This window comes from Cyrtonyx montezumae, unplaced genomic scaffold, assembly GCF_038088225.1.
Source record: "Cyrtonyx montezumae isolate F1298 unplaced genomic scaffold, pur_monq_1.0 scaffold_17, whole genome shotgun sequence".
NCBI classification, from domain to species: domain Eukaryota; kingdom Metazoa; phylum Chordata; class Aves; order Galliformes; family Odontophoridae; genus Cyrtonyx; species Cyrtonyx montezumae.
In genome coordinates this window covers 32,661,376-32,674,239 of record NW_027071903.1, presented here as the reverse complement: position 1 = coordinate 32,674,239, position 12,864 = coordinate 32,661,376, and the positions used below count along the sequence as shown (strand labels likewise).

General features: G+C 46.1%; 1 protein-coding gene across 2 annotated transcripts in view; it reads left to right on the top strand.

Moving 5' to 3' along the window:
- IGF1R (insulin like growth factor 1 receptor) overlaps positions 1-7,268 on the top strand; it is a 133,174-nt gene extending 125,906 nt beyond the window's left edge. For both annotated transcript variants that reach the window (XM_065734037.1, XM_065734036.1), the window contains exons 20-21: positions 1,747-1,881; positions 6,667-7,268. In XM_065734037.1, the coding sequence (XP_065590109.1) occupies positions 1,747-1,881; positions 6,667-7,033 (502 nt within the window). In that variant the 3' untranslated portion in view covers positions 7,034-7,268. The remainder of the gene's footprint in view (positions 1-1,746; positions 1,882-6,666) is intronic.
- The last annotated feature ends 5,596 nt before the right edge of the window (positions 7,269-12,864 follow it).

Genomic DNA, 12,864 nt, shown 5'->3' with positions numbered 1-12,864 from the left:
AGCGGCACAAGAGTGTCTGGAGGCTTTTAAGGGTGGAGCTTTATTTTGGCAATTCGTTCTTTTATTGCTCTCCAGGCTGAAGAATGAGGTAATTAGACAGGAGTGTTGCTGTTGTAGTTGGAGAGAACACTTGTTGTGTAGGGGAACATTTTAAAATGAATGCAATACTGTTCAGGATGAGGCTGTGCTTCTATAAATAAGTCTTCAGCATCTTGCGTTCTTCCAGAGATGGTGGTTGCCTTGAAGGAGCAGTGTTAAGTGTATTTGTGATGATAACTTGTTCTCATCATTCCTGCAGCAATCAGAGCAGCTTCAAAGCCACCAAGGTATTGAACTGACCCTGAGAGGCAAACGATGGCAGGGCTGTGTGGCTTCTGCCTTCAGCTGCAGCCGCTCCAGTTCCAGTGAGTAACTGGAAGATAAAAACCACTGTGCCATAACCAGCTGATAATGCAGGACCCCTGGTTACACAGCAGAGTCCTGTTGAAGCTGCACTTCTGTCTCTAAACTTGACTCAGCATTTTAGGCACAGAAGGCGAGACAGCAGTTAGATTTTTTCATTGCACAGCAGCTCTAAAAGTAGATGAGTGTTTAATGCAGGGCAGACAATTTGAGCTGTCTGCTCAATAAACTAATTTTAAATTGAGGTATTTTTAGAAAGTGTCGATATTTACATCTGAACCGTCCAATTATGTAATTCTGTTTATCTTTATTCACCAGTGATCAGTTTGTACTGTTAGACCAACTTCTTGTTTTTCTCTTCTGCTGTCCTTGGTAGTTAGTTGGGAGGAGCCAGGATGTCTCGGGATGGTGGTTTGAGTGCACGTTGCAGGAGGGGCTGGCATTCTCATTGGGACTTAGCTGTACTGCTGAAGCAGCAACCTGCAGGGTCTGTGTTCAATGCCTGAATCCTTACTTTGCAATCTTAATTAGAGCAGAGAGACAAATGGGAAGTACTGGCTCAGTGTGTTGTGCCTGAGGAATGGAGGTTGGTTGGTTTGCTTCTAATGGGGAGACAGGTGTGGTGGGGTGGATATGCTTACTGTTCAGCTCTCTGCTGGCTGGAGTGGTAGGGAGAAATGGGAGCTTTCAAATGAGATTTGTGTGACTCAGGGACTTCTGACAAAAAGCAGCTTGCACTGGAAAGAGCTTAGAGTTCTGCTTCACTGTCATCTCTGCTGTCAGCAGTGCCCAAGAGATGTTACATGAAGACATTGGGTTTTGTTTTTTTTTTTTTAATGCACAGTTGTTTTTCCCTGGCTGCCTCTGTCATTTTGGGGCTAGTTGGGCCCTCTTTAAAAAATCCACCTCTGCAACTCCTCAGCCTGCAGAGGAGCTTGGTAGGAACAGTGTTCTTTTTTCTTCTTCCCTTTCCTGCATCTTTCCACTGTTCTTCCCACCTCTCAGGGCACCTTGAATCTGAACTCAGAGCTGTGGGAGGGGGAAGTGAGGTTTGCATGCATTGTCCAAACAAGAGCCTGGCTTAGTTGTCCTCTGCATTGGGAGGCTTCTGGTCAGGGAGCTCGTGGTGGCCTTTCTTACTGATGGACCTTTGCAGAGCCACTGTGAGCAGTCAGTGTTGGACCACTGAATTATTGTAATCAGCTTTCACCTGAAGGTCACAGTGTGACAATTAAAGAGATTTTTTTGTGAAGGAAATCTCCAGAAATCTACCTGCTCAGCATCATCTACAAAAAACATCCTTGTAAGGATTGCTTGTCTCTCTAAAGTTCTTTTGTTTTCCAGGTCTTTTGGTGTTGTACTTTGGGAGATCGCAACGTTAGCGGAGCAGCCTTACCAAGGCATGACCAATGAGCAAGTGCTCCGCTTTGTGATGGAAGGAGGCCTGCTGGAGAAGCCAGACAACTGCCCTGATATGCTGTAAGTGTCCTCAGTGCACAGCTTGCTCTCTTCATGATCCCTTCTGTGTCTGCTTCTGCCCTTCTGGGGGAGGTTATTAAGATGTGGCAGCAGTGCCGGATGCTGCTTGAACAGTCTCTGTCACTATTCTGTTTTGCAGTAATGAGAGCTACCTTCAAACACCATTGCTTGTGGGCAGAATCTCACATTGGGCTCTTCAGTAAGGAAGCAAAACCCAATCTTTGTGTTCCTAACTGAATTTACATTTATAGCAGCTCATAAGTGTCATTTGCTGCAGCAGAAAACGTTGTACCTTTATCTTGTCTCTTCTGCTTCAAGTAAGTCTGTTGTGGATTAGGAGGAGAAAGAGCTCAGCTACACTGTGCTTAAACTCTGTGGAATGCAGGTTTTCGGTTCGGCGTACGGATAAATGAATCCTTCATTCCCATGTCTGAAGCAGCTTTAGATCTGCCATGTTAGTCGCTGCTCATTGCATTTAGGTAAAAAAAGTGTGCCCAGCTAACAGTTTCCTTCTCTGTGAGCACAGAAGGAGGCGTGCAGAACAGCCTTTGTCCACCCTAGAACCAGCACAGAGCCTTATGGCCGAGCAGCATGCAGCGCAGCAGGCTTCGGTTTTTAGCTTTACATTGCTGAAATACTTCTGCTGGCTTTGGTGCACAGCAGTTTCAGTTGTTCAGACTTTATTACTTTGATATACTTCCCAAACTGGCTTTTGGGAAGGAAATACTGCGTCTTGCAGTTATTGAAATTTGTTGGAGGCCCGCAGAAGGGATACAATCACTTAAGGGCCTCAGCTGCTTGAGATTCTTAGGAAAAGAGCTTTTTTGGCTGGCCCGCTGGCTCTGGTTTCAGATGACAGGCAGCGTTGTTTTGTTGTTTGAGGGGGGTGGGTGTATGTGCGAGGGGAGGTGTAGTGCCATGTGATTCCTCAGTTTCACATTCTTTCCTTTCCACGATGCTGTGGAGAATTTCTGGCAGGAGGATCGGCCGGAGATGGTTTAACACGGTCAGTGCTGTGTGCTGGAGGCAGGGACGGGGGGAGAGGGGCTCCGGGTAAGGCTGCTGTGCTCCCCGAGCCAGCAGGGAACAGCGAGCTGTGCTGTTGTTAACCTGGGGCACGTGTGGTATGGGCAGGGGGAAGGGAAGCTCTCACTGCTGCAGCCCACCCGCTGCCGTCCTCCCTCCTTAAACTCATCCTGTGCTCGCTTTAGCTCCCTTTCAGCTTATTTTGTCTTCACGATGGGACAGACTCTCAAGCCTGCTGAAATTCAACGAGGCTGCTAAGAGAGCAGCAGTGGGGAGCTCCAGAAATCATCATTCCCTTTGCTGCACATATTGAACATCCAAAGAGCCTGTCTTCCCTGACTGTAGTGCCTGGGGCTTTTTGCACTCTTTCCATGCTTGCCCCAGTGTTCGTCCCATTGGCCAACTTCTTCCACAAGAACCTTCTGAAACCTTTCTTTATTTGTGCAGGTTGCTGAAAGGTTCTGTTAAAAGACAAAGTTCTTGCCATGTCTGTGCCACTGAAAGAAGCTTTTTGAGATAGCACATGTCTCCATGCCGGGCACTGCCTGATCTGTGGTACTTAATGTGACCTCACAGTGTTAACTCAAGATGCTCAGAAAGCAGAGCCTGCCTGCTGCAGGAAACTCAGTGTACTCCTGGTGTGCAGCATGGTGCACAGCAAGGCAGGAGCAGAGCGGGGAGCACGCCTCGTGGCAGGAGGCACTGCAAGGGACTTCTCAGTTCAGTTGCTTTGACGTGTGGACAACTGCGGTGTCATAATGGGAGGAAAACAAATTCACCTTCCTGAAGAAAGGGGGAAATATACCAATGCACAGACATGTCCAGAACAGGTGGAGTAGGTGTACTGCTGAGGGGAAGCGTGGATGGGAACAGAGAGAAGAATCTTTCTGCAACTGACACCGAACCGCCTATTTTTAACCTTGCAATGATGAGTGTTGACACAGCTGTGCACGCAGCACAGCAGTTCTGGTGAGGGCCTCATGTTGCCCCCTGCGTGAGTGCTACGTGGTGCAAGCAGTCCTGGCCGTGCCTGTAGTGCTTGTTAGTGGCTGTGCTTTGCCAACCCCTGCTAGCAGAGAGCCATCAGCTTTCCCAGCAGATCAGAGACCAAGGACACTTGAAGAACTGGGGAGGCTCTGTTCTGCAGCATGGATGTATCAGTTGCTCGTGCAAAGGTGGATTTTATGGCACGGTTGTCTTTGTGGGTCAGAGAAGTGGTAGATCAGTGTGAAGGGGCTGAGCACAAAGAGGACGGTATTTCTGCAGGCTTTCCACTCTTGCACAGGGTGAAACAAGACTCAGTTCTGTTTATGCTACACCCTCTTGGCATAGTTTGCATGATTTTACAGACAGAACCATGCAGTAAGACAGATGGTTCAATAAGACGGTGCCAGGAGAAGCTTTGCTGTTTTTCTCCTCTTCCTGTGTAATAAGTAAAGTTTTTATGTACTAGCATTGTTAGGCAGCCTTTGTCAGGTGATGGCTGCGTGGCAAGAAGATTACAGCTGAAGCTCTCAGACAGTGCGTTCCCATGGGGCTTTTAAAAGTTGTGTAGGCTGGAATTCCACTCTGCTTTTGAAGTAAGAATTGCTTCCCCCACACGTAGATGACTAGACTGTTAACGTAGTACTGATTTTCCCTTTGTTCCTGGCGCTCACTTGGTTTGAGGGTCCAGAAGTCCAGAGGTAACAGCAGCATGCAGCAGCAGCGGGGCAGCAGAGCTCCCTGCTCCTCTCCATCAAATCACATCTGATGCAACGTGCAGGTGCACACTGGGATGGAATGCAGCTTCTGTAGTAACTTTCCATTTTTGTTTCTCTGATGTCTCAGTGCAAGGGGTGTAACTCCATTTCTGCAGTGTTCTTTGAGCCACAGATGTGTGGTGGCACTGGTTATTCCCTGATCCCATGCTGATGCCTCCAGCTTCCCCGGGCTCGCTCACCACCCGTCAGAAACACACTTGATAAAAGTGCTCGGGCTGGATTAGCAGCCTGTAAAGTCTTCCATTGTCTGCTGGAAAGTTTTTTTTTTTTTTTTTAAGATAATGTAAACAAGGTCTTAGAGCCCACAGAGTTAAAAAGAAAAGAAATATCCTTTTATGGGAACTCTGTAGGGTTTTTAAATCTGGAGTGGATTAAAAGAAACATCACATGTCCTTGTTTGTGCTGATGTCACATGCATTACTCCACTGCTTGTGGTATCTCCTTAGCATTGCCCTTAGGCCTCAGGGCGAAGTGCCAGTGAATATCCAGTGTTCTTGGCTCCAGCTGAGGCTGCTATTCAGGGACGCAGCAGTCAGCTGGAAAGGAAACAGCAATGAAGTAACAGAAATGGATTTTATATATTTATGTCTCAAGCTTTCCTCCTCGGCTGTGGGTGAGGGTGTAATGCAGTTTTATAGTTTGGCTTCACTTTCGCTATGGAAGTCTCTTCAAGACTCAAAACCAAGCACAAGCTGAGCAGTGTTTATGTCTACGTGCCCGCTGCCGTACGGCACTGAGGACCGGGGCACTCTCCCAGCACAGCCGGTTTTGCCAGCTCCTTTTGGGTGTCACAAGGCCGTGCTCAGGTGGTTGGCTTCTGTTCACGCTCACTTATGCCAGGCAAGCTCACACAGCAATGTTTGTGACTTCAAATGTACTTCAATTGAGATCACTTTTGTTTTGGCTGAAGTGCTCTCAGCAGTGTTTGCATCCCAAACACGGCAGCCTTCCCACTTTGTGCTGGGTCTGGTCGGCTGGGAGCTGTGGGGGCAGGGACTGCTTTGCTTTGGTTCTTTTTCAGGCCAGAGCTGTGTTACCTGAATGCGTGTTATCTGAACTGGAAGGTCTTCCTTGATTCCTAGATTCATTCTTTTTCCATCACAGAAAGGAATAGTTCTGGGCACCCAACGCACGGCGTGCTTCTCTGAGTGCTGTGTACACAGAGGATGGGCCCAAGGAATCAGTGCTCCTTTTTGTATTTCAGTCCTCACGTTTGCTAAAAGCAGACATCTCTGTTCTGCCCTCTTGGTGTTGTGTCTGAAGCTCAGGGCAAACTCAGGGATATCCAGTTCTGCTGTGTCGTGAATATGCTGGTTTTGTTACGTATGTATTACTGCTTCGTTCTGTGCTTCTGTTTGCCAGCAAAGATCTGTTGGTGGATGTGCTTGAACAGATGATCTCACGCTCCTCAGAGCGTTATGCTTCCCTGGATGGAAAAGAAATCAACGTCATTTTAAAATATAAGATTTGAGATTTGCAAATGTCCCTGGGATGTTGCACTTTTAACGTCGTTTTTTTCTCTCGAGGAGAAAAGGGGCACTTTTTTCTTCCTATTCTACATACATATATTTTTCAAGTCTCTGTTGTAAGTAAGAACTGTTGTATTTGAAAAGATGCTCTGAGAGGTGCTGTCAAGTTTCTGTACGTTGGGTAAGTATAGGATGTTTTGGAGGGAAACCACGGAAGTACCACATGGGAATAAACGTACAGAATACTGCTGGATGTCAGCTGTGTGCGGGACTGCTCCATCAGCAGGCGTGTGTGGAAGGGGCTTGACAAGGTTTAGATGGGAGCTGTAGAAGTCGCTGGGTGCTTGGAAGGCAGGTCAGCGTGTGCCACGGGGAGGTCAGCCTGTGAGAATCCTGTCCCTTCATCTCCCATCGTTGTAAAGTGACTTTCTGAAGTGCTCGGTCCGATTTGGTCACGGCTGGTTGCACTCCAGGCAGGGCTTGTGCAACACCTCGGTCAATGGTTTTGCTGTGTGTTTCCTGTGCAGGTTTGAACTGATGCGCATGTGCTGGCAGTACAACCCGAAGATGAGGCCCTCCTTCCTGGAAATCATCAGCAGCATTAAGGACGAGCTGGATCCGGCGTTCAAAGAGGTCTCCTTCTTCTACAGCGAAGAGAACAAGCCTCCGGACACGGAGGAGCTTGACCTGGAGACTGAGAACATGGAGAGCATTCCTTTGGACCCCTCCTCTACCCTCCAACCCACTGACAAGCACTCAGGACACAAAGCTGAGAACGGCCCGGGCGTGGTGGTCCTTCGGGCCAGCTTCGAGGAGAGGCAGCCCTACGCACACATGAACGGGGGACGCAAGAACGAGAGGGCCTTACCGCTGCCCCAGTCGTCGGCCTGCTGATCCTGGAGCCAGAGTCTCACAGGAACAAAGCACGGAGAAACGCGTCTGTTGGGGGAAGAAAGAAAATGACAATATCTTCAAAAGCCCTACTGTACCTCAGTGGATTTTCAGAACTGCCATAGCTGCACTTGGGAGAACCCTCTTTTTTTTCAGTAAACAAGTGATGGGGTTTTTTTTCTTTTTTTCAATATGCAAGCAGATGTTCCTTTCAGTAAAGGACTCCATTCATGGGGCACACGGTTGGCCTTTTAAAACTCTAATGTTAACACTTAATAGCAACAGAAAACTTGAGATTCGATGTCTCTCTCTCTCTCTGTCTCTCTCTCTCCCCTCTCTCTTTCTGTCTGTCTTTGCTTCATAATGGGAAACATATCTGCGTGCAAGTTGGACCGTACGGCACTTTTATCAGATCAAAGATATCGCAGGCCGGGTGGCTCCTGCTCCCTGCAAGGCCCTGCCTGACACTGTAGGTCTTTATTTAAAAAAAAAAAAAAAAGGAAAAAAAAATGGGAAAAAAAAGGAAAAAAAAAAGAAAAAAAAACCCACAAAAAAAACAAAAAAAAAACCAACAAAAAAATGAAGAGACTGGATTTGTAATGTTGCTCTTTAAACTTTTTAGAAACGTGTAAAAGAATAAAAAGGGCCATCACTCGTCCAACGCCGTTACCATTTTCAGCGCTGCCAAATTTTGCCAAAAAAAGAATGAACTCTTCTTTGTTTTTTTTTCTTTTTTGTTTTGGTTTTTTTGTAGGCGTGGAAGGAGCGCAGCAGTCAGCTGCTCTGCTTCAGAGAGATCCTGACCAATACACTCTGTTCAATCGTACACTGGTATTTAAACACAAAAAGTCAAATTGTCGAGGTTCTTTCTTTGCTTTTTTTTTTTTTTTTCAAAACTGGATAAAATGTGATAATTTTTCCTTTCTTGTGATGGAGAAGATAAAAGGGATGGAGTAAGGAGGCAGCCCTCCCTCCGCCCCGCGCCCATCCCCATGAATCCTGGACAGAAGTGGCAGTGGTGAGCTAACGAACACGCGCATTTGGTACAGAAACGTCACACCAAAAACGAGATGTGAGAAACGTGAAACTGCAGCAGAGCTGTCCGCGGCTGCAGCCTGCCTTCCCCACGGGGCTGCGGGGAACGGCTCCGCAGAACAAAGATCGGAGAAGACAAAAAGAAGCAGTAACCGGATTCGAGTGTATAATGCTTTGTTGACCTTTTCTCTTTATTATTAAGACTTCTCGAAGGGTCTTGCAGTTCTATGTTAGACCATGGATCATTTGCATACACATTGTCTTTTGTGTCACTTTTATAACTTTTTTACGGTTCAGATACTCATCTATATGTCTGTACAGAAAAAAGCTGCTATTTTTTTTGTTCTTTATCTTTGTGGATTTAATCTATGAAAACCTTCAGGTCTGCCCTCCTCCCCTCCCCTCCCACTTCAACAAATTTTCTTATGCTTTGTACTATAGTGTGTAACTCTTACTTCTTCCTTCCCAGTAACTGATACCTTTCATATGATTTGCCATGAACTGTTTAATGCCTTTTTATAAATACATTTCCTCCTCTTTGTTTTTTTTTCCCATTAGTTGTTTTAGGACATCTTGGCTGTGTGGGTCACAGGGCTTTTGAGGAGGACATGGAGAAAGAAGGGACGCCCCACACCGAGCGCTCCAGCAGGGGTGTGGTGTTTTTCAGACCCAGTTTTCCTTCCTTCCCACGAACCTCTGCCCAGACAGCATGCGAGTCTGTTACAGTGCAAGGCATGATACAAACTCAGGTCAGAAAAAAAAGGTTAAACTATTTAGTACGTTCTTGTTCAGTGTTTATATTCATTGTTGTACAAGGGTCCTGCCCCCTCCTTCCCTCCCTGCTTGTTTTGGTTGTGGCACACACGCACCCACCCGTCCCCACGCAGACACACACGTGCACACATGCTTTTTTTGTTTGTTGGGTACAACAGCAGACACCAGGCTTTTGGGTCACCCATTTTTAAGCCGACTCTTTGAACCCTTCTGCCCCTTGAAGAAGGGCTGCATGAATTGTGGCTGGCGGCTCCGGGCACTTCTCAGCTCCAGCCCCAGCTCTTGGCCTTCCCAGTGAGGAAGCCCTCCTGGGGGACGTGGTGGGCTGCGTTTTGCACCCCAGGAAAACAATTAAAAACCCCAAAACAACAGCATGCCATTTCCATGGGGTAGCGTGGAAAGCATGTAGCTGGGGCCCGTGGCTCAGCTAGCAAACAGTTAAGTGTTGGCAGCTATGGAAACCTGTACAAGTCCAAGCCTGTTGCTTAAATCATAGACCAAACCTCAGAACAAAAGAAAAGGAGTGAGCTTGTTTGTTCAGTTGCAGAAGCCTTGGTGAGAAGGGAAGGAGGGGGCCATCGAAAGCCTACAACCAAGGAGTCATTGCAGTTGCTCATCTTAGTTACAGCATCTAAGCCTTTGTTTAGCACTGATCCAACCAACTGATGGCAGTGAAGAGGTGGTTCTGGGATGGAAATGTTTAAAACCTTTGAGTAAGAACAAAGAATTAAGGTATTCTGATTGCTAGTTTTGACTGGAGATTTTTAAAAGTTTGTAGTGCTTTTTGCTTGTGTAGTTTAGGTCCCATTATCTTCTCTTGCCTCTGTCCCATAGTTATTTTTCCCTTTTAAAAACGAAAAAGACAAAAAAGTTAATTAAGAAGGTATTCTATGTAGGATTTTTTATTTATTTTTGTGATATCAGTTTAAATCACTGTAGAGATGCCCCATATTAAATTTAAATACTGAGATAAGGGTTTTTGAGTATGACAGGGGGACAGTTTTTGATTTTTTTCAAACATTTATCTACCTCACTCTTATTTTTTTATATGTGTGTATATATAAAAAAAAATACATCTCACATTTCTCAGCAGCCAATAAATGCCGTTGATACTGGTAACCTCTCACTCCATAAACCACATGCTCTAGGTTCTGGAGGGGAACAGTCACTGCTCATCGCAAAGGGTCACTTCAGAGTTATTTGCCTCAGTTCTGAGGGGTTTTGCCTTCCCAGTTCCAGTTTGTTATCGTGAGGAAAAGCTGAGAGTTGCCCGACTTAAGGTGACCATTCTTTGAGGAGACACGAAGGCTTTTTGATGGGCCTGGAGGCCGCCCTCGGGTCAGCCCTGCGTGTTGAGCTGGGTGGATGTCTGCCTGACCCGATACGAGAACTTTCAGTCGTGAGTATCGATCAAATTTGCTTCAGAAATGAATTGTTTACAATATCTGAAGGTCCAGAAGAACGGCTAGAATAAAAGAAGAGTGGTCTGTTTGGCCTTAAGTCATTCCTGGCAAATTTTCCTCGGACGCCACAAGCACCAAAAAGACATCTGGCCGAGGCAGCGCCCATTCAGCTCACGTGGCACAGCGTGGCTTTCTTTGACCAAAACAATGACAAACCTGTTGCGGGCTGCCTGACGGTAATACCACGTCGAGTTTACAGCTTTGGATCTTTGCTGCTTCTGTTCGATGAGAGCACTGATTTTTTATTTTTATTTTGCTTTTTTTGTTTTGTTTCCGTTTTCAAAACTAACCTAGAATTGATTTTTTTTTTAACGTGCCAGTAAAAAGTCAGTTCCCTTTTCATCCCCCGTTGATACGCTTCATAACTGTGGATTCTGATGGACCAGCCATCACATTTTAACTGCCCTCTGACAGCGTGTAACTGGTTTACAAGCACACAGGACTAACGCAGGCTTGCCATCAACATGATGTATAATGTTTCTCTTTTTCCAGCTCAGGCAGCTGTTGGTGCAGGTGTTGGTTGTGGTATCTGAATCACGCGGTGCTCGGCTGCTTGGAGCTGCACTCGGCCTCGTGAACAGACAGCACTGTGCTGGAGTGCTGCAGGGCTTGTCTTTGGAGGGATCATTTCTCTCAAACCCCGAAAAAGCAACAGATTGAACGATGCTGCTGTGTCGTTTCTGTCGTTCCATTTCTTGGAAGCTTCCAGTGACCTTTAGGTGCAGTGACTGTTCCCCTCACTTGCACATATTGATTACCACAACTGGAGATCCTCAGATCTTTCAGCTGGCTAGGAGGGTTTTGTTAAAACTGTCCAAGTTAATGGTTTTCTTATGATTTGATGTAGATGGCTTAAAAATGCATTAGGAAGAAACACTAATGACGTAGCACCCATCGTGATAGACATTTCAAAAAGCACTTCAATAGAAAACAGTCATGGGACTAAAAGTACGCGTGTGTAATGACAGTCAGCTCTCCTGGACCAAACCACCTTCATGATACCATTGTGTTCTGTGTTTGCAATTCAGGCTTAATTACTTTTTTGTTCTGTTTGTTTCCATAGCGTTTTTTGTTGTGTTTTGTGCATTTTGAATAGCTTTATTCACATGGGCTTTTCGTGCAGACTTCCCTTGGACAGTAAATCAAGTTGTTTATGCATGTGAACAACTGAGAATTAATGTTGGCTTGATAGAGTCATAGTATGGTTTGTAATGTTGTTCTTTCCTGAGACCACTGGCTTGTCTGGTATGGTAAATCTATTCAGAACTTCAGCTGTGTTTGAATAAAGTTCAAGTAGTCCAATTTGCTTATAAATGAAAAACAAAAGCCCACCCAACCCCAAAACCCAGCGCTTCGACAAACACTGCCGAGCTGTTTAGATGCAGCAGAACCAATTGGCATCGCTGTGGGGGCAGGCTTTGATTTCAGCACTCGGGCCATTGTTCTCACCTGACTCACGTTTAAAAGCTTCTCAGTGGCACAGAAGGTGGTTTGGTTTTGAAGGAGGGTGGCTCCTTTGTAAATGCAGAAGTGTCAGCTGCTTGGTACTAGAAGCGCTTTTGAGGGAGCGATGACCTAGACGCAGAAGCCAAGCGTGATTGGAAGCTGGAGGCCAGCCTGTGCTCACCAGGTCTTTCTCAGCGTGATGCCTCTGCTCTTTACAGCTGGTTCTGAGTGATGTATGATTCTGGAGATGTTCGCACTGATGCTCCTGTTGGTCTTTAAAAACAAGTGAAGCCCAGTTTGCCCAGGCCTGGTCACCAGATGGAGCCGCTGTCGGGTGCTCCGGGAGCTGCCGAGGTTGTTCCGTACAATCCGAGTCTGAGCGGGCACCACTCCTGCTGTGTGACTCCATAAATATATATCTATATAGACATAGATATCCGCCTCTGTGTATCTATAATATAGATATATATATTTATATTTAAACCCTGTTCATTCCACTAGTACAAGTAACACTTGTTTCCTGTTGTTCTTATTTTGTTTGTCAACAGTGTATTTAATCACTGGGCTAAACAACAGTGGAGGAAGGTGCAAGGGGTCCACTCCTTACTAACCAGTGATAAAAGCCAGATATTGCAACTTAACCCAAGAGTCATTGTGCAGACGAGAATTGAAGAATGGTGTGTAGAAAAAAAACAGCAGTGGCCAGAGGTGCTGAAGATACAGAACTGTAAATAGGCAGGAGGATGTCAGAGGTTGCCTCTGCTCAGAAAGATGGTTGCTCAGAGGCAGGAAGCAGTCTCTGTTACGGAGTGCAGGTTAATTCGAGCTGGGAAACGTTTATACGGAGACGTCTGAAAAGAAAGGATATGGAAATGGGTATTTACGAAGACACAGGGCTTGGCAGAAGTTTGAAGTTGTTTCCTGAGCTTGGTGTGTGGGACAGCAGCAGAGCTCAGGTGTCACCATTCTGATCACTGGTACTTGTAAATAAACCTGACTTTCCAGCTGAAGTGGTAAATTCATAACAGGAGTTTAATGGTTGTTGCATCAGTCTATATGAGTCAGTGTCAGCGTACAGTTGGCCTGCTCTGCTAGTACTAGATTATCACTAGGTCG